The sequence below is a fragment of the Mobula birostris genome, chromosome 1 (assembly GCF_030028105.1).
Source record: "Mobula birostris isolate sMobBir1 chromosome 1, sMobBir1.hap1, whole genome shotgun sequence".
NCBI lineage: Eukaryota > Metazoa > Chordata > Chondrichthyes > Myliobatiformes > Myliobatidae > Mobula > Mobula birostris.
In genome coordinates this window covers 6,527,339-6,548,110 of record NC_092370.1, presented here as the reverse complement: position 1 = coordinate 6,548,110, position 20,772 = coordinate 6,527,339, and the positions used below count along the sequence as shown (strand labels likewise).

At 40.3% G+C, this 20,772-nt stretch overlaps 1 protein-coding gene across 2 annotated transcripts in view; it reads left to right on the top strand.

Moving 5' to 3' along the window:
- taf2 (TAF2 RNA polymerase II, TATA box binding protein (TBP)-associated factor) overlaps positions 1-20,772 on the top strand; it is a 141,081-nt gene that overhangs the window by 43,486 nt on the left and 76,823 nt on the right. For both annotated transcript variants that reach the window (XM_072251969.1, XM_072251962.1), the window contains exons 9-17: positions 4,187-4,286; positions 9,473-9,558; positions 12,130-12,265; positions 14,161-14,315; positions 15,407-15,521; positions 17,199-17,308; positions 18,945-19,010; positions 19,133-19,385; positions 20,483-20,623. In XM_072251969.1, the coding sequence (XP_072108070.1) occupies positions 4,187-4,286; positions 9,473-9,558; positions 12,130-12,265; positions 14,161-14,315; positions 15,407-15,521; positions 17,199-17,308; positions 18,945-19,010; positions 19,133-19,385; positions 20,483-20,623 (1,162 nt within the window). The remainder of the gene's footprint in view (positions 1-4,186; positions 4,287-9,472; positions 9,559-12,129; positions 12,266-14,160; positions 14,316-15,406; positions 15,522-17,198; positions 17,309-18,944; positions 19,011-19,132; positions 19,386-20,482; positions 20,624-20,772) is intronic.

Genomic DNA, 20,772 nt, shown 5'->3' with positions numbered 1-20,772 from the left:
AGGTGGGTTGATGAGTGGAGCAGCCTCCTCCCTCTGAGTATCAAAGCGGGCAAAGAACTGGTTTAGGACATCAGGCAGTGTGGCGTCATCATCTGGCAGCAGATTATTGGTCTTGTAGTCTGTCAGCGCCATGTAAAAATTTCCTGCTCAGAGCAACTATTAAGAAAAAAAAATTACAGGCACATTGGTTGGCATTCTCCTTAGATTAAGAATAGGAATACAACCTCACAGAAGCTTAAATGCTTCTTAATTCAGGGGAGTTGCAAGGGAATAAGACTATAAGACATTGAAGCAGAATTTGGCCATTTGGCCTATTGAGGCTGCTTCGGCATTTGATCATGGAATGGTGGAGGCAAAACATGTAATTGTTGCTCTAACTACCTACTTAAGTGCATTTAATTACCCTGTTGCATTTTTGAGAAGACCTAGAAATCCTTGAACAGGACAACGACGACGACTCAGGCCTAGGGGGCCGGCGTCGGGCACGATGATGGACTCTCCACTCTCTCCACTTCTCCCTCTCCCTCATCAGTGTGTTCAGTTCATCTACATTAGCCGCGCCGCTGTCTTCTAGGAGTGTGTTGACCATAGTCTTGGGAGGGCGCCCAGGGTTCATCCTCCCGTGCTTGGGCTCCCATATGATGACTAGGCTGGCAGGTAGCTCGGGGTGGTGTAGACATTCCCGCACTAGTTGCAGTCTTCTCACCTCGATTTTAGTGGTGAGCATTGGTAGGTTGTTACAGAGTTCGATGTTCGTCATGTGCTGTTGCCAACTCACATCAAGAGCCATCTGGAGGATTCGTGTATAGCAACCATCTAGAGACTTTCGCATAGTCTTGGTGAGTGTCCACATCTCGCATCCGTACGTGAGAATGGACTCTATGACTGCTATGAAAATCCTCTTTTTAAGCCCTTTGGTCAGGTTCGACTTCCAGATTTTCTTCATGTCAGCCATAGCCCTCCATGCCAGTGCCTTCCGTATCTTTATGTCCTTCTCCGAACTCATCATTCTTGACCGAGGTACTTGTAATCAAAGACTTTTTTGATGGTATCATTTTGTACGATCTTGAGAGTACCTTCGTCACAGTTACATGCCATGTACTCTGTCTTTTTAGCGTTTACGTGAAGTCCAACTTTATTGCACTCAATTTCCACTTTTGTCAGTAGCTGCTGTGCTTCCTCCATCTGGTCAGAGAGCAGGACTATGTCATCTGCAAAATCAAGATCTGTGAGCATAACTGGTCTGACCCTTTTGGTTCGGCCTGGTTTTATGGTAAAACCAAGCTTGTCATGATCTTTGGTTGCTTGATGTAGAGCGTAATCAAGGATGATTATAAAGATGTAGGGTGCCAGAGTGTCTCCTTGTAGCACACCAGCTAGGAGCTCGAACACTTTAGAGACTTCCGCCATGGTTTTGGTATAGCTCGACTCTGTTGCTCTCAGTAGATGGTCTGGCACTCCGAAAGCTTTCAGGATCTTCAGCATTTTACCTCAGTGAGTGGAGTCAAAAGCTTTGCGATAATCGATGTAAGTAAGCACGGCTGGTAGGTTGTTCTTCTTGACTTCCTCGATCATCCTATGGAGAGCAACTATTTGCATTACTGTTGTGCGCTTCTGACAAAAACCATTCTGATTGAATTTTAGCTTGGGGTCAATAGATGACAAAGGATGACAACAGGTGAACTCATCATGTCATTTCCATCATACCAATTAGTGGTTGTGTATATCAACATGATGACAAGGGCCACACTTGAAAAGTAATTGCATGCTGGGTCATTTTTAAATTGTGAATGGCATTATATATTTTCAAGTTCCATCATTAAGTTTTCACAATAAAGTTAGAATCCACAAAATTTAAAAGTATTATTAGGGAAATGTTCAATATAATATATTGAATTCTAAAATTTTCTAGACAATTTAGTTTGCATTATGACAAATAAACCTCTGATGTCTCATTCAAACTAATTTTTTGTGAAGTTTAGTCTACAAGTTTATTCAAGAACTACTTGGGTATGTAAACAGTGTTCAAGAAACATAGAACTCTGAAATACTTTATCCACTGATAAGGATGATAAGAGATAAGTTTTATGAGCAATCAGTATATATTTCTATATTTATTTCAATTACATGCAAAATCATTGAGAAGATTAAAACTAATGTCATTGTCACTGTATTGCATGTTTTCATATTTCATTTTAAATTTAGTCTCTCACTTGATAGTTTCATCAAAATCTGTGAACGTTCTCCTTACCCTTCTCTTCTCACATAATTTGATTTCATCCACCATTACTGGCAGTGAAGGTAGAATCCAAGTTGATTTGGACAGATCTGCAATTAGAGCATGTCAGCAGCAAGGTAGCATAAAGGTTAGCATAACGCTTTACAGTCCCAGCGATTAGGGTTCAATTCCTTTCACTGTCTGTAAGGAGATGGTATGTTCTCCCCATGACCACGTGGGTTTCCTCTGGGCGCTCCGATTTCCTTTCATCTACCAAAGACATACGGATTAGTAAGGGTTAATAAGTTGTGGGCATGCTATGTTATTGGCACAAGCTTGGCAACTCTAATGGACTGCCCCTACCCAGCATATTCAGACTGTTGGTTGTTGATGCAAATGACGCGTTTCACTCTGTTTTGATATACCTATGACAAATAAAGCTCTTTCTTAATCTTTTCCCCCGGGATCAATAAAGTATGACTATGACTTTAAAATCTTTAAAAGGGCTGGCATAATTGACTCTGAAACCTTATCCAGTTTCTGATGCCTACCTCTGCTTAGTAATATTTAAACAATAAGGTCTCTGTGTAGACAGTTCACAGACGAACAGTTATGTTCTGTCACCCAGAGATATGTGTTGAAGTTTCAATGTGCTATATTGTTAATCTCTGCAAGTGCACAATATTTTGTGTTGCATATTAATCTTTGCCATGAATGATCACTTTTTTTTAGTAGCAGACACATCTCTCAGCTGGATATTTTTAAATTTTTGTGATAATAACTCATCTAAATAGTCAGGAAAAATCTTCCATTTTCTAGGATCTGCAATACTTAGCAAGGATGAGCAACACACACAAAATGCTGAGGGAACTCAGCAGGCTAGGCAGCATTTATGGAAAAGAGTACAGTTGGCATTTCGGGCCAAAACCCTTCAGCAGGAGTCGATTGTACTCTTTACCATAGCTGTTATCTGGCCTGCTGAGTTCCTCCAGCATTTTGTGTGTGTTGCTCGAATTTCTAACCTCTGCAGATTTTCTCAGTTAGCAAAGGTGACATTTTTTTGCATTGTTACCGTTTCAAAGCTAAATAGAAAAATAATGTGGCCTCTTCATGTTAATCCTCTCACAATTTCGAATCTCTGTTAACTTCAGGAATGGTTTCCCTCTAATAACAAAGAGGTTCAATACCAATTTTAAAATCATGTAAATAATCTTTGAATGGTTGTTATGTTTGAGGACTTTCTGTAATTAACTGTAATTATATTTTGGCAATAGATGAAAGAGGAAGAATTTTCCAGAGAGCGTATGTCTTAATTAGATCGAATAATCTGGGAAACTTGCGTTGTTTGAAAAGTGTAAAGGATATTCAATACTCATTTGGTTAACTGAATGCTGCAAAGACAATTTGCAATTAAGTGAATGTGTTTTATTCTATATTAAGAATGAAAATGACATGAGGCAATAATTTATAGATTGGCTGTAATTTGGCCTGGCTTGTAATTTGTTTGAATTTAGAATCATTTATGAAGTGTGCTGTGTGCTGATTCAAGTCAAGGATTCCGCACATCAGCTGCTTATGCCTCCCCATAAATGCAATTTTGTGCTTTTTGCACAAAATTCCAGCATCTGCAGAATTTCATGTGTTTAAGTACAAATCTTGGCTTCTAAAGCAAGTTATATTTTCATTGCACCAGCTAGAAGCTACAAGTGTCTATAGCTCACATTGTGAATCTAGTTATTTCTGGAGTGTGACTTAATCGCTGTATCTTTCATAGTCCATTTTAACTGAACTTGAAAAATTGCATTTGTGAACACATTTCCTGTGGTGATTTTCCACAAAATTGTGAAGATACTTAGTTTTTCTTTTTACTCTCTGTTACGAATGAAGAATGAAGTGAAAACAATGATTTTCCTGCCTTGTTTTAAATTCATTCTTTTGAATACCATCTTTTCATCTTTATCTTTGTAGGTCTGATGAATGGGTGTTGAAAGGAATATCTGGATACATTTATGGCCTCTGGATGAAAAAAACATTTGGTGTTAATGAGTACAGACACTGGATTAAAGAGGTAGCACAAACTAAATTTCACTGTTAAATAGTACAAGGTTTATTTTCAGTAAGGCAGTTGACTGGTATAGTTGATCTAAGTGAACTAGAAATAGGATGACATTTTTAAAGGGACCTCCAGCAGTTAATGTACCTTACAGGAAAGTGGAGGGCATTGTGGGAGGGAAGGGTGAGCTTCGAATAGGCTGAAAGGTCAGCACAAGATTGTGGGCTGAAGGGCCTGTACTGTGGTGTACTGTTTAATGTTCTATGAAACAAAGTGCAGTTAAACAATGTCTCTGAAAATTATAATGTGCTGAGCTCCAGAATGAAACTAAAATAAATCTTGTTAATAAAAGGATGATATTTCCAGCTACATACAATAAGTTACAGGTTCTTATATAATACCAATTGCATGTAAACTAATTCCAAGCTATGGAAATAATGCTGTCACTGGGTTCCATCGACAGTGGATGTTAATGAATCATCTGTATTTGTCAGGGCTTAACATGTCATTAAGTGTACAGCCTATTTTAAGACCTAACAGAAATCAAGTTGGTTCTTTTTATATGTTAAAAGCAGTAAAAATTGGTGAGTGAGAGTGCTACGTGGATCCTGAAGTATGATACGTCAATAAATAATGTCGTGGCTGATCTCATAAGATTGTCTGTCTAATCTCAATATCTCTTGATTCCCTTGGCATCCAAGAACTATTGTTATATTCTTTTCTGAGACTGATTTCTAGAAGTAGATATTCTAGCCGGGAGAGAGGGGCTCTGAGTATGTGTGTCATGAAGTTGTTTCATGTTCTTCCTGACAGTTTAGAATACAGACCCATTCTTTCCAAGACATCTTCTGAGGATAATTCTTATTTGGGGATTCATTCAAATTAGGGACATGATCAAAATCATAGCAAAAATCCTAAATTTTCAGGAGGATCATAAAGGAGTAAAATTTTGTGGAGGATTGTGGAGGTAATTTCACATATCATGTTCTCAGTGACTGAATAGCTTTGCTTTCAGTTGTATGTTACCCAATAAGCTAATCTCCAATCTCCTAGACCTACTATTTCGCATACCCCTCTGCTCTGCCTTGACTTCTTGACGAATGCGGTTGGCAAATCAGTAAGGATATGCAGCAGGACCTTCGCCACAACTATCCTCAACACAGCTGCCCCGCAAGGCTGTGGCTTCGGCCCCTTCCTTTACTCCCTATGCTTTCACAACTATGTTGTCATGTTCTGCTCATATTCCATTTACAAGTTTGTAGATGACACTACTGTAATGGGCTTGATCTCAAGCAATGGCAAGATGGAGTGCAAGGAGGAGATAGAGAGCCTAGTGGTAAGGTGTTATGGCAATAACCTGCCCTCATTGTCAACAAAACAAAAGAGCTGGTCATTAATTTCATAAAGTGGAGCAGAGTATGCAACCCTGTCAGTGGTTGAGAGTTTCAAGTTCCTGGGTTTAAATATCATTAACATGTTTTGGTCCAGCCACATCGATGCTATGGCCACGAAGGTGCACTTCCAGCTCTACTTTCTCAGGTCTAAGGAAATGTGACATATCCTCAGTGACCCTCACCAACTTTTGTTGATGCACCATAGCAGGCATCCTATCCAGATGCACCACAACTTGTTATGGCAACTGCTCTGACCAAGACTGGAAAAAACTGCAGAGTTGTGAGTACAGCCCAATAAATTATGCCCTCTTCCATTGACTCTGTCTGCACTTTCCACAGCCAACATCATTGAGGCTTCTTCCCATTCCAGTCATTCGCGCTCTCTCCCCATGAGCCAGAAGGTTTAAAAAAAAGTTTGAGCTTGAGCTTCCAGAAGGTGTTCGATAAGGTGCTGCAGAAAAGACATTTCCATAAGACAAGGATGCATGGAGGGAGGTGATGTATTAGCATGGATAGAGGATTGGTTAACTAATAGAAAGCAGAGATTTGGGACGCATGGATGTTATTCTGGTTGGCAATCTGTGGTGAGTGGTGTGCCGCAGGGGTTGGTGCTGGGCCCACAGCTCTTCACGATATATATTAACATTCTGGATGAGGGGTCTGAGCATAATGTATTTAATTTTGCTGATGATACTAAATTGAGTGTAAAAGCAAATTGTTCAGAAGATACGGAGAATCTGCAGAGAGATATAGATAGGTTAAGTGAGTGGCCAAGGGTCTGGCAGATGGAATACAATGTTGGCAAAGGCGAAGTCATCCACTGTAGAAGGAAAAATGAAAAAGCAGATTATTATTTAAATAGTAAAAGGTTGCAGCATGCTGGTGTGCAGAGGGACTTGGGAATGCTTGTTCATGAATCACAAAAGGTTGCTTTGCAGGTGCAGCAGGCTATCAAGAAGGCAAACGGGATGTTGGCCTTCATTGCTAGAGGGATTGAATTTAAGAGCAGGGAGGTCATGCTGCAACTGTTCAGGGTACTGGTGAGGCTACGCCTGGAGTACTGCGTGCTGTTCTGGTCTCCTTAGTTGAAGAAGAATATACTGGTTTGGAGGTGGTGCAGAGGAGGTTCACCAGGTTGATTCCAGAGATGAGGAGGTTAGACTATGAGGAGAGATTGAGCTGCCTGGGGCTGTACTTGCTGGAATTCAGAAGAATGAGAGGAGATCTTATTGAAACGTGTAAAATTATGAAAGGGATAGTTAAGATCAAGGTAGAAAAGTTGTTTCCACTGGTAGGTGAAACTAGAACTAGGGGACATAGCCTCAAGATTTGGGGGAAGAGGTTTAGGATGGAGATGAGGAGGAACTGCTTTTCCCAGAGCGTGGTGAATCTGTGAAATTCCCTGACCAATGAAGCAGTGGAAGCTACCTCAGTAAATATATTTAAGACAAAGTTGGATAGATTTTTGCACAGTAGGGGAATTAAGGGTTATGGGGAAAAGGCAGGTAGGTGGAGATGAGTCCATGTCCAGATCAGCCATGATCTTATTGAATGGTGGAGCAGGCTCGATAGGTCAGATGGCCTACTCCTGCTCCTATTTCTTATGAGAACACGTACCACTAGGCTCAAGGCCATCTTCTATCCAGCTGCTATAAGACTCTTAAATGGGCCTCTAGAGATCTGGTTGATAATGTGGTCAACTGGATCATCAATTTGCAGATGACACCAAGATTTGGGGTGTACTGGACAATGACAAAGACTGTCAGAGCTTGCAGCGGGATCTGGGCCGGCTGGAAAAATGGGTTGAGAAATGGCAGATGGAATCTAATGCAGACAAGTGTGAGGTGTTGCACTTAGGACCTACCAAGATAGGTCTTACATGGTGAACTGTAAAACACTGAGGAGTGCAGTAGAACAAATGGATCTCGGAATACTGGTACATGATTCATTTAAAGTGGTGTCATAGGTAGATAGGGTTGTAAAGAAAGCTTTTGGCACATGGGCCTTCATAAATCAAAGTACTGAGTACAGGAGGTGAGATGTTATGTTGGAAGTTGTACAAAATGTTGGTGAGGCCTAATTTGGCATATTGTGTGCAGTTTTGGTCACCTACCTCTTGGAAAGATGTAATTAAGGTTGAAAGAGCACAAATAAAATTTACAAGGATGTTGCCAGGACTGGAGGACCTGAGTTATAAGGAAAGATTGAATTGGTTAGGACTTTATTCCTTGGAACATAGGAGATTGAGGGGATATTTGAGAAGGATATACAAAATTATGAGGGGTATAAATATTGTAAATGAAAGTAGGTTTTTTCCACTGAGCTTGGATGGGTCTGTAACCAGAGGTCATGTGTTAAGGTTAAAAATTGAAAAGTTTAAGGGGAACATAAGGAGAAACTTCTTCATTCAGAGGGTCATGAAAGTGTGGAACGAGCTGCCAGCACAAGTGGTGCAGGCGAGCTCGATTTCAACGTTTAAGAGAAGTTTGGATAGGTACATGGATGGTTGGGGTATGGAGGACTTTGGTCCAGGTGCAGGTCAATGTGGGTAGATATTTTAAATGGTTTGGTACAGACTAGATGGATTGAAGGGCCTGTTTCTGTCCTCTATTTTTCTATGGCTCTAAAGATGAACTTGTGATCTCTCAATCTGCCTTATCTGTCTATCTGCATGGCACTTTATCTGTAACTGCAACCATTCCACTACAGGAGGGACGTGGAAACCATAGAAAGGGTGCAGAGGAGATTTACAGAGATGTTGCCTGGACTGGGGAGCATGCCTTATGAGAATAGGTTGAGTGAACTCGGCCTTTTTTCCTTGGAGCGACGGAGGATGAGAGGTGACCTGACAGAGGTGCAGGGCTGAAATGGCTAGCACAAGAGGGTACAGTTTTAAGGTGCTTGGAAGTAGGAACGGAAGAGATGTCAGGGGTAAGTTTTTTTACTCAGAGAGTGGTGAGTGCGTGGAATGGGCTGCCGGCGTTGGTGGTGGAGGTGGATATAATAGGGTCTTTTAAGAGACTCCTGGATAGGTACATGGAGCTTAGAAAACTAGAGGGTAACCCGAGGTAATTTCTAAGGTAAGGACATATTCGGCACAGCTTTGTAGGCCGAAGGGCCTGTATTGTGCTGTAGGTTTTCTATGTTTCTTTCATTCTTTAATTCCAGCATTTTACGTTTTCTTTTTGTATTATGTCAATGTACTTGCGCATGGAATAATCTGTTGGATAGCATGCATGTTGGATGATAAGCTTCTCAGTATATGTGACAATAATAATCCAATTACCAACTATGTTTAGGTGTGAAAAGGAGTTGAATTAAGATTTGAGGTGAATGAGAAACCAGAATTGGAATACAGAAGTAATAAATCGTAAGACTGAAGAAAGCTGTAGAAAAAGGAAGTGCTGAGGGCCGTGTCCATGGAAAGATACGCAAAACAATTATTTTTAAATTGGAATGTTTCATTTTCCATCTGGCATAGTTTGCATTTTGGTGTTTGATTGTTGGGGTATTTTTGTATTGCTGTATTTACGCTCTATTCTTGGTTGGTGCGGCTGTAACGAAACCAAATTTCCCTCGGGGTTAAAGTATATCTATCTATCTATCTATTCTCAGTCAGGAACTAGTGTGGGTTAGAGGTGGTGAATGGCAATTGGTCTGTTAGAAAATAGCACCATAGTTTTGTATAGGGAAGAGGAAGATTCATTAAAGGAGCAGTGGTATAATCAGATGTAAAAATGTGAATGAAACTTACTCAGAATCGTTCATTTGATTAATACAATGTGGTAAAATATTTCAATTTTGTAGGAACTGGACAAAATTGTGGACTACGAATTGAAAACTGGTGGTGTTTTGTTGCATCCGACATTTACTGGGGTGAAAGAGAAAGAAACGTAAGTAATCCTTTATTTGTCATTGACTGATATGAAAAGTTACATTTCCTCTCAAATAGGTAAGACCTGTTCAATATAAGGCCTTTGATTGTGTGTGTTCATCCTTTGTACTGCATCTACCGTATAATTGATTGTTATGTTCAGGAATCCAACTAAAGCTATTGATTGCCATAGCTAGATAATTTTGTAGAGTTTATAACTTTTTAGTCAATTTGTTCTGTCATCATTTGGTGGTATTTATTATTGATGAAAATGTACAAAACATATTTTATGTTGCTAATTTAATTTTCTTCAGAGCATTTAAACAATCCATTCCCTGGCATCAATTTATTACACTTTTAAAATTCAGGCACTAAATTAAAACTATCACATTCTTTGATAATGGTGCAGTCATTTTCACCACTGCCTTTCAGCACCAGAGATACAGGTTCAATGATCTTCGGTCTGAAATATTCATACTGTCTTTCCATGGATGCTGCCTCACTCTGCTGAACATTTTCAACATTGTCTTTTTTTTCAGTTTTCCAGAACTTGCTGTATTTTTCATCCAATTATTGTGTTATTTCCCTATATCCATGTGGTTGCAATCTTATTTTTTTAAATGTATTCAGTGAAATTCCTACCTTTCCTATTTCACACCTCCTGGTGTTTTCAGTCATGTTGAGTTCAAACCTCTCTCATGACAGCCTCTAGTCACTTGATCTCAATTAAGGATGAGGATGAGTTCCCGGGAATTGAACTAGCATTAAAAGGGGTCATGGTGGTATTAAACAGAGATACCTTACTCACCATGTAGTTTTACATAGGAACACGAACCCTTGCCTTCCTGAACCAAATGCACAGTATTTGGTTAAAGGCTCAGCCTTGTGTTTGTGCATCTACAGAAACCAAATGGTTAATGATCTCATGCTGCATTGCTCATTACGTAGCGATCCAGTGAGGCAATGTGATACAGCTCATGCTGGGTGGGCTGGCCAAGCAGCGGTGAGTATGGATATTGCTGGGGGCTGTCAATTCCTACATGCCTAGCAAGACTAGTACGGCAGGCTATAGTGTTCAGGTGATCTGTTAAGTTAAGGCATAACCACTGAAGTCTCTATCAGCTGAGGGCACCCCTGAATTTTGCATCTTAGTATGAATAGCCTTATTGCTTGCCCAAGCCTCGTTATTAGACATTACACACTTTACAGGTGTTTCACTCCATAATACGGTAATCATTTCCGTGCTGTAAGCAAGCCAGGTTTGTAGCACGCAGCATAAATGGATGCCTGTTTAAGATTCAGGATTGCTTAATGCCCTTTCCTGTACTTAAGTGTAGGGAAATAATTGTTAACTTGGATCTGATGTACCCAATAACAATAAAATACACAATAAATATACATACATAAGATAGATTATTGATTGTATGACAGAAGGTTGTCCTGTAGGTGGAGGAGGAGAGGAGGGAGAGGAGCGAACGTCGACTCAGACCATGAGAGGCCTGCATCGGGCATTTTCATGCCTTACAAGGCACAGATTGGAAGTCTGTGTGGGGCGCCACTCCTCGCACAGACTCAAGCAATGTGTGATTAAGTGCTTTGCTCAAGGACACAAACATGCTGCCACAGCTGAGGCTCGAACTAGCGACCTTCAGATCACTAGACGAACGCCTTAACCACCTGGCCACGTCCCCAACACAACTGAGGTGTTAGGTAGACGCAACTTAGGTGACTGACAGGAAAAAAACAAGAGTAGTGGTGGAGTTAGTGGTGGAGTTAGTGGGTAGAGGTGTTGATCAGCCTTACTGCTTGGGGAAAGTAACTGTTTTTGAATTGATGGTGCTGGCGTGGATGCTATGTAGCCTCCTTCCTGATGAGAGTGACAAAAACAGTCCATGAGCCAGGTGTGTGGGATCATTCATGATATTACTGGCCAGTTTCCAGCACCTTTCTATATATATGTCCTTGATAATAGGTAGGCTGGTACTGGTGCCGTGTTGGACAGTTTTCACTACCCATTGTAAAGCCTTCCTGTCTGCTGTAGTGTAGTTTCCATACCAAGCAGTTACGCAGCTTGTCAGGTCTCTCTATACTGCGTTCTTGTAGAATGATGTGAGTAAGGATGTGCAAAATCCAGTTGTCTTCAGCCTCCTCAGAAAGAAGGGTTGGTGAGCTTTCTTGATTGTGCAGAATGTGTTCTGGGACCATGTGAGGTTGTAAAGATATGCTCTCCCAAGAGTTTGAAACTGCTCGCAGTTTACATTGCTGTGCCACTGATGTAAACGGGGATATGAGTGGTGTGAGTTCCACTGCAGTCGATAACCATCTCCTTTGTAGTGAATGAAATCAGCACTTTGCAGGGTGTGTTAAGGGAGTACTTGTTTGATAGAATTTTATTCATCTCCTTTGGTGTGGACCAATTGATTATTTAGATGTTTGAAATTTATTTTGTATTTGAAGTGCTACTATATCATGAATAATCAAATTTGAAATTTACAAGGACAATGAAAACTGGTCAGTATTTGTTTGCATTAGTTAAATCAGCATTAAATCTTACCACAGTTTAACTTCAGTTTTTTTGAAATCCTTGCAGGCCAGCACCGCACCTGCATTTTTCAATTCGGCATCCACATACTTTGTCCTGGAATTACTACAAGATGTTCCAGTGCAAAGCTCACCTTGTGATGCGGCTCATTGAAAACAGGATTAGCATGGAATTCATGCTTCAGGTTTGTGGGAGAACTAATTCATTTATATATTTGGGGTGTTGTTTCCTGAAGAATGAGCAAATTTATTTTATTTTTTTTCCTTTTCACTTGCCTTCTTGGATTCTCTCCATTTGCATACCAAAAGTTTAAGCCTAGACCTCACTAAGTGGTAAAATGATCGCACAGGCTATTGGTAAGAGTTAGCACAATTGACTCAGGAATTTCAGTGACGTGCAATTCACTGATTCTAGTGTTAGCTATTTTTAGACATCAGTTTGGGCGCCTCAGTAGCAAACCGTACATCTTTGGAATGTAGGAGGAAACTAGAGCACCCTGAGGAAATCGACGTGGAAACAGGGAGACATCTAAACTCCTTACAGACAGCGACAGGAATTGTCAGCACTGTATTCGTGTTACGCTGACTGCTACTGTGTCGCTTTGTGTTTTTTACCCTCTTGTGGCCTGTTTTGTCTGACTCAGCTGACAAGTTTAGCCTTCCAAATCTTGGGATTTTCACAATTGACGATGTATCCACAGAAGTCCATTTACTAGTAATATCAAGGCCATTAATTCTAGTACAGCATAATTAAGGAAGATGTGAAGGACTTTTAGTCTATCAATATTGCTCAACCATTCATTTATCATCTTTTTAAGCCCATTGCCCCTTCTGGCGCATAGGCAACCGACAGCAGCTTGCTAGAGTCTTCTGTCCTGGGCAGTCTTTCAGTTGTTCACGGTGCAGCCCATCAAAGATCCTTCCTCTCCCAGAGATGAGGTCTTTGGAACTTCTGTTGGCATTTCTGTAGTGCTGGGTTTTTTAACAGAATGGGATTTCTCGCCCCGTGCCCAAGATTCCTCCTTTTGTAGCCACACTTGGGACCATCCATGGCGGAGTTCTATTTATTTGTACCATAGTGTCATAGAAAAGTACAGCACAGAAAAAGGCCCTTCGGCCTGTCTTGTCCATACCAAAACCATTTCAACTGCCTACTCCCATTGACCTGCACTGTGACCAGACCCCTCGAGACCCCTACCATATACTGTATGTACCTATCCAAACTTTGCTTAAACACAGATTGAGCTCGCATGCAGCACTTGTGCTGATATCTCATTCCTCACTGTCACGACCCTCTGAGTGAAGACGTTTCCCCTCATGTTCCCCTTAAACTTTCCACCTTTCACCATTAACCCATGAGCTCTGGTTGTAGTCCCACCCAACCAAAATGCCTGCTTGCATTTACCCTATCTGTACCCCTCATAATACTGTATACCTCTATCAAATCTTCTCTCAATCTTTTATGCTCTAAGCTATATAGTCCAAACCTATTCAATCTTTCTTTATAACTCAGACCCTCCAGAACTGGCAACATCCTTGTAAATTTTATTTGTACTCTTTCAAACTTATTTACATCTTTCCTGTAGGTAGCTGACCAAAACTGCATACATACTCCAAATGATACTCACCAATACCTCATACAACTTCAACATAACATCCCTTTGCACTTCCCTTTGTTGCTCGCTTTACCCTTACTTGGAGGAGTTGACAAAGCCACAGAAATTTTGGAAAAATTTGGGTACTACCAGCATCCTTTTCCCCCAGGGAAAGTTGTCAGAAGACTTTATGGCCTTAGAATTGCACCTTCAGATACTTAAAACATTATACTAATGCTCTCCCCTTCACTACTTTGGTTCTTAACTAAATAAAGAGTTTTGCTGCAGAACATAATCCATTTATTTACTGATATTCCATTGGAATAATGTAAGGCTCTGCTTTTAATTCCTTACTGTAGAAACCACTGTTAGAATAAGTGAACTGTGGGCATTCATCAACTATACCTTGTCGCTTCCAAATACTATAAACTTTGTAATTGCAAAACAGTGAATTGCTATCCAATAAAGTTTGTTCACCTCTTTAGGTCTTCAACAAGCTGTTGAGTTTGGCCAGCACTGCTTCTTCACAGAAGTTCCAATCACATATGTGGAGCCAGATGCTGCTTTCAACGACTGGATTTTTAAAATCAATTTCAAATGTGTCTGGAAAAGATATCCAACCTCTAATAAAGCAATGGGTGTATCCTTTGAGTTTTTTATTACTTCTGAAAGTTCGATCATTTATAACGATTGATTGCTCCTTAATGTTATTCTTTCAAATGCGAATCATCCCATTGTGACAAATCTACCTCAAAATGTACGCATATTTCATGTTTCTTCCTCAACTTTCAAGAGTTTAGAAGAATGAGGGGGGTATATAATTGAAACCTATCGAATATTGAAGGGCCTAGATAGACTGGACATGATGTTCCCTATAATGGGAGAGATTAGGACCATAGGGTACACCCTCAGAATGGAAGGATGTCCCTTTAGTACAGCGATGAGGAGGAATTGTTTAGCCAGAGAATGGTGATTCTGTAGAATTGATTACCCCAGACGGCCATGGGGTTCAAGTTGTTAGGTATATTTAAAGTGAGGGTTGATTAGAAAGCGTGTCAAAGGTTACGGGGAGAAGGCAAGAGAATGGGGTTGAGAGATGTAGTGGTTACTTGAAAACTAACCAAAACCACTCAGAGTCTAAGCACAGGGGGTTAGCACTGTGTGATGCACTCTACGATAACAACGTTCTAAGTCAAAGAAAGTGCATTTGATCCTTTATGAAGAAACCAGCATAAATGAACAAGTAAAACTAGCGATATTATGAAATAAGCAGGCTAAGTACATTTAAAAGTATTTAAGCACGCATAAGTGTTCCAATTAATGTTAAATATTCAACAAAAAAGAATCATTCTGTCTGCCTCTGGTTCTACCTAGACTAAACTGACCTAAGACAAAGTGTGAATATGTAACTATACTCTTCGCTTCTACCACACCCAACCAACATGACAAATTACTCATAATAAACATACAACACAAAATACAATACAGACAGACAGAAAATAGATACATGGCTCCTATAGGGATAATGAATCAGGTGGAGCAGACTCGGGCTGAATAGTCTAATTCTGCTTGATGAATTATGCTCTAACTTTGTTTTCTTTTCTGAATCCTGTCCGTTCAGAAGTAAACATTGCAATATTAAACTTGTCTGGATATTCTTTCCATTTATGGCAACAGGCAGACTTGATTACACTGTTCTGTGCTTAAAATCTCCTTAATTACATGCTGTAGTGATCAGAGTGGTGTAGTGAAGTTTTTCGGCAGCTTTGCATTCAATCGGAAACGGAACATCTTGGAACTGGAACTGAAGCAGGATTACACTTCTTTGGGAACTCAGAAATATGTGGTAAGAGCAGCTAAAGTTCAGCTTTGCAATTTAAAAGATGAGTCTTTAAACCAGGGGTTTCCAGCCTGGGTCCAAGGACCCCTTGCTGAATGGTGTTAGTCTATGGCATAAAGAAAGGTTGGTGACTCCTGCCTTAAACACAAGATAATGCAGAGTTCAGCTTGGAATCTGACAGCATAAATGCTGTATGTTCCCAATTAAAACTGTTGGAGTTATGTACAGATTGATCAGGGGTTTCTATCAATATTGAGTGCGGTGAATCTAACAGGTTAACTCTGGAAATGCAATTTTGTAACATCTTGAACACTACCCACCCGGCAAACTGCCTTTTCCAAACGCTCCCTTCTGGAAAGTGCTTCTGGGGATACTAAAACTAAAACTTAATTCCATCTTAAAACTTTCTTCCCCCAAGCAGTTAATCTGATCAATCATTCCAGTTATCCTCCTCCCCATTCCCCTCTATTATCTCAGTCACTGCACTGTAAAAACTTTAGATCAATTTTTTCATTGCTGTTTGCATTGTAAACATGTTTGGTACTTTTGAACATTTTATTCCATAGCTGTGCATCTCACTGTATTTTTATGTAATTCTTCATTTCTGTATAGTTGTTCAATTTTTTGTTGTTGCATGTTGTGCCAAGGCAATTTCCTAATACATTTAAATGCATATGGTGAATGAAGTTAATCCCTGATCTTTAAGAAGCCAGAGAAATTGTAAAAGAATCCCTTTAATTTTATTAACAAACTTTTTGTAAGTATTGTGCCGACCATCCTTAAGCATTCTTTAATCATGCATATCGCATTAAAGGTCTTGCCTAACCTCCTGCTTGTAACTTTGAGTTATTTCATTCTAACCTTAATGGAGGCTACTCCATTGGTCAGGTGGACCATGGATGTTGCATCCTAGCTGTCTAGATACACAGGCCAGGGCAGTACGATATGGAGAACAAGTTATTAACCATGCAGCAGGCTCCCCCTCCCCAAAGGAAAGGCAGAGACCAATACAGTTTGGAACCATGGTGTTGCAGAAGTTGCCAGTCAGTGTTGAACTCAATGTAGGACTGCCTTAGGGTCTCCAGCTCCAGACTTTTTCCTCTGGGTTTACTCCTGAAGCCTTCTCCATGAGTGGATTTAGCTGCAAGGCCGTGGAGATTTGGGATCAGTTTTAGGTGAGCTGCCAACCATGGCTAACAAGCCCCATCTGCCCGAAGTGACTAGTTTTAAGGCGCTAGTAACCTGCCTTTGCCCCTTCTCCTGTCGGTAGAAACGGTTCCACTGGACTTAGTAGCTAAGCCACATGTAAAGGCCAGGAGTTGGACTTGGTAGACAGAGACTATTTGAGTCGCACGTCATTGAGATAGTGGGAGCTTATCCTCACTACCACCTCCGGCTATAACAACCTTAAGGAACAACTGCTGACCTTGTGCTCATATCCAGACATAATTATTCTCCCAGTGGCTCCTGTGCCTTCAGCTCCCAAGTCTATAAAGTTTGAAATTGCCTCCTGGCGCAACTCCTTTCAATATACCTCTTTGATCAGTCTGTTGGTTATCTGCCCCAATTTCTCCTTACACGGTTATGCATGTACTTTCTCGTTGATAACTCTGGGACATATTGCCATGTTAAGTGAAAGGCTTGTTGTATTTATATTCCACAAACATTGTTAACCCTTTCCAGGGACCGCTTAAAGTTACCGTACAAGAGCTTGATGGGTCGTTTAACCACACTCTACAAATTGAGGAAAACAGCTTAAAGCATGATATTCCTTGCCATTCCAAGAGCAGACGGTAGGTATGGGTGTGTGGGAAGGATAGAATTTATTAAACTTATCCAAAATTGTCCCAGTTTTAAAATGTGCACTTTTTAAGATGCACTGTAATTCATCATAATGTATTTTGCATGGCCATGGAAATGGCTATAAGGAAATGAGTTAATACAGATTTTGCCTAAGATTAAAAATATATGTATCAAAATCAGTGTGGTTTATTCCATAAGATGATTTTTGATAATTCTCTATAATGAGTCAGAAATATTAATTCATTGGTTTATGAATTATTTCTGATTTTTTTTCTTTGTTACAAATAAAAGAAAGATTGTGGATTAATGGAATCAGAATCAGATTTAATATCACCAGCATATGTCATGAAATTTGCTGTTTTGTGGTAGCAGTGCAGTGTAACACATAATAAAACACTATAAATCACAATAAGATATATATGTGTGTGTGTATATATATATATAGTATAAAAATTAAGGTGCGAAAAGAAAGGAAAAAAATAATGAGGTTGTGTACATGGGTTCATTGTCCATTTAGAAATCTGATTAGTAGAGGAAAAAGAGGCTGTTCCTAAAACAATGAGTATGTATCTTTAGGCTCCTATACCACCTCCTTAATAGTAACATGTTCTGGGTGATGAGGGTCCATAATGATGGTTGTCGTGTTTTTGAGGTATCGCCTTTTGAAGGTGTCCTCGATGTTGGGGAAGCTGGTGCTCATGATAGAGCTGGCTGAGTTTACAGCTTTCTGTAGCTTTTTCTGATCCTGTGCAGTGGCCCCTCCGTGCCAGATGGTGATGCAACCAGTTAGAATGCTCACCATGGTACATCTGCAGAAATTTGCAAGAATCTTTGGTGATGTACCAAATATCCTCAAACCCCTCATGAAATATAGTTACTGCTGTGCCTTCTTTGTAACTGCATCAATATGTTGGGCCCAGGGTAGATATTCAGAGATATTGACACCCGACAACTTGAAACTGCTAACCCTTTCCACTGCTGATCCCTCGATGTTGTGTTCCCTCAGCTTTCTCTTCCTGAAGTCCATAATCAATTCCTTGGTCTCACTGATGCTGAACTCAAGGTTGTTGTTACAACACCATTCAACCAGCTGAAATATCTCACTTCTGTACAGCACTTCGTCACCATCTGAAATTCTTCCAACAATCAAAAATTGACACCTCAAATACTTGTATCAAAGAAGATTCTTCACCGTGTATTCAGACATAGGTCCAACTAATTTGCAGGATAAAGTCAACATGTTTAGCAGGCTTACATATAAGAATGGACACATGTCCTTACAAGATTAGCGGTGTCTGTTCTGTCTGTACAGGACTAGCGCTGTCTGTTCTGCCCTTACAAGTGTAGCGGTGTCTCTGTTTGGCCCAGACCAAGTTATAGCAGGCCAATCAGTGGCTACTAAATGATGAAACACCTGATTGTATTCATTATCCACCACCATTTGGCTACATAAATGAAACTTCAATCCTTGTTAAGAATTTAAAAGATCAGGTCCAAAGAAATAAAAGAAATCTTTCTCTGATTTTTGGGGTTTTTGAAAGGAATATTATATCACTTACAGTGACTTTTCACAGTTCTGTTCATTATTTTTTGTTTATTATGTCAGTCATTTCTCTTTCTGTTCAGGAATAAGAAAAAGAAGATTCCATTGTTGAATGGCGAGGAAGTGGACATGGATCTTTCTGCAATGGAGTAGGTCCTATTCATTGCACTAATTTTTATATGTACCTCTTTGTCTGCAAACGCATTTAACATAAAGTTAATATAATTATTATCATTGAGTGTGGTTTAAAGATGTATTATTGTCTTTGTAGTGCCGATTCTCCGCTGTTGTGGATAAGGATAGACCCCGACATGTCTGTTTTGAGAAAAGTGGAATTTGAACAGGCTGATTTCATGTGGCAGTACCAGCTTCGCTATGAGAGAGATGTTGTTGCACAGGAAGAATCAATTCTCGCTTTAGAGAAGTTTCCCACTCCAGCTTCTCGACTGGCATTGACAGATATCCTAGAACATGAACAATGCTTTTACAAAGTCCGAATGCATGCCTGCTTCCGGCTTGCAAAGGTGAACAGTGAATTTTGTAATTATTTGATTGTAGAGTATGATTTATTGAGAAGCCTAGTTCAGTGTGGAACTAGGAGGAGGGTTGGGCGTTGGGCGCTGTGAAAGGAGGAGGGTTGGGCGTAGGGCTAGTAACCCCATCCTGTGAAAACCCAGTGCTACAGAAATGCCAACAGAGGCACCGGAGATCTCATCCCTGGGAGAGGAATGAAGACGGGGATACACCTGGAGACGACTGAGAAGTCTGGCCCGGGACAGAGGATTCTGGCGAGCTTCTGTCAGTGGTTCACGCCCCACTGGAGGTGAAGGGCTTTGTGAAATGAAATGATAGATTGTGCGTGCACTAGCTCTTTTATATATTTCACTTGATTTAGAGAGAACCTGGAGAAAACCTGAGCGTTCCATTGGGAGGACGTACAGACTCCTCACAGATGATGTCAGAATTGAACTCCCAACTCTTAATAGCATTACACTAGTTATGGGATTGCTACTTTGTTTTTTCAGCATTTTGTGTGTGCTACATTAATCCCATTCCCCTGCCTTGTCGTTGGACTGCTATGTCATGGTGTTTTAAGAACACATCTGAATACTGTGTAAGTATTGTGAGAGTGCCTGCCTCTTTCATCCCCTTGTACAGTTGATTTCCAAATTTTAACCATCTTTTCAGAGAAATTTTATTCTTATAATTCCTCTCTGAACCTACCCAGTGGCTTCTTGTCATAGAATGGAATATTGGCTGACTGTCAGGATAGGTTGGTGGTGAATCTGTAGAATTCATTGCCACAGACAGCTGTGGAAGCCAAGTCTTTGGGTACATTTAAAGTGGAGGTTGATAGGTTCTTGATTGGTCAGGGGATCAAAGGTTATGGGGGGAAGGCAGGGGAATGGAGTTGAGAGGGATAATGCATCAGCCAGTCATGATGGAATGCAGAGCAGACTTATTGGGCTGAACAGCTGAATTCTCTCCGGTGTCTTTTGGCGCAATGCAGAATTATTGCACTCCCCTTAGATAACCTTGTGTATTTTATGGATGATATCTCTTTAAATGTGAGCAGTACATTAACTTCAACAGTACATGATATCTGCTATTGTTCCTTAAGATTGCAAACGCCATGGTGAATACTTGGACTGGTCCTCCAGCCATGAAGTCGCTCTTCACTCGAATGTTTTGCTGTAAAAGCTGTTCAAATATTGTTAAGACCAACAATTTCATGAACTTCCAGAGCTACTTTTTACAGAAGGTAAAGTTTTTCATAAATGTCTCCTCTGTGAGCTTACGGTATTTGAACTATGTTATTGAAGCTCTTGAAGCACATCTTGTATGTTGTGTAGCCCACCTTCAGACTAACCTGCTGCAGTGTCTAGTCACACTTGTTTAGTTTTTGCTGAA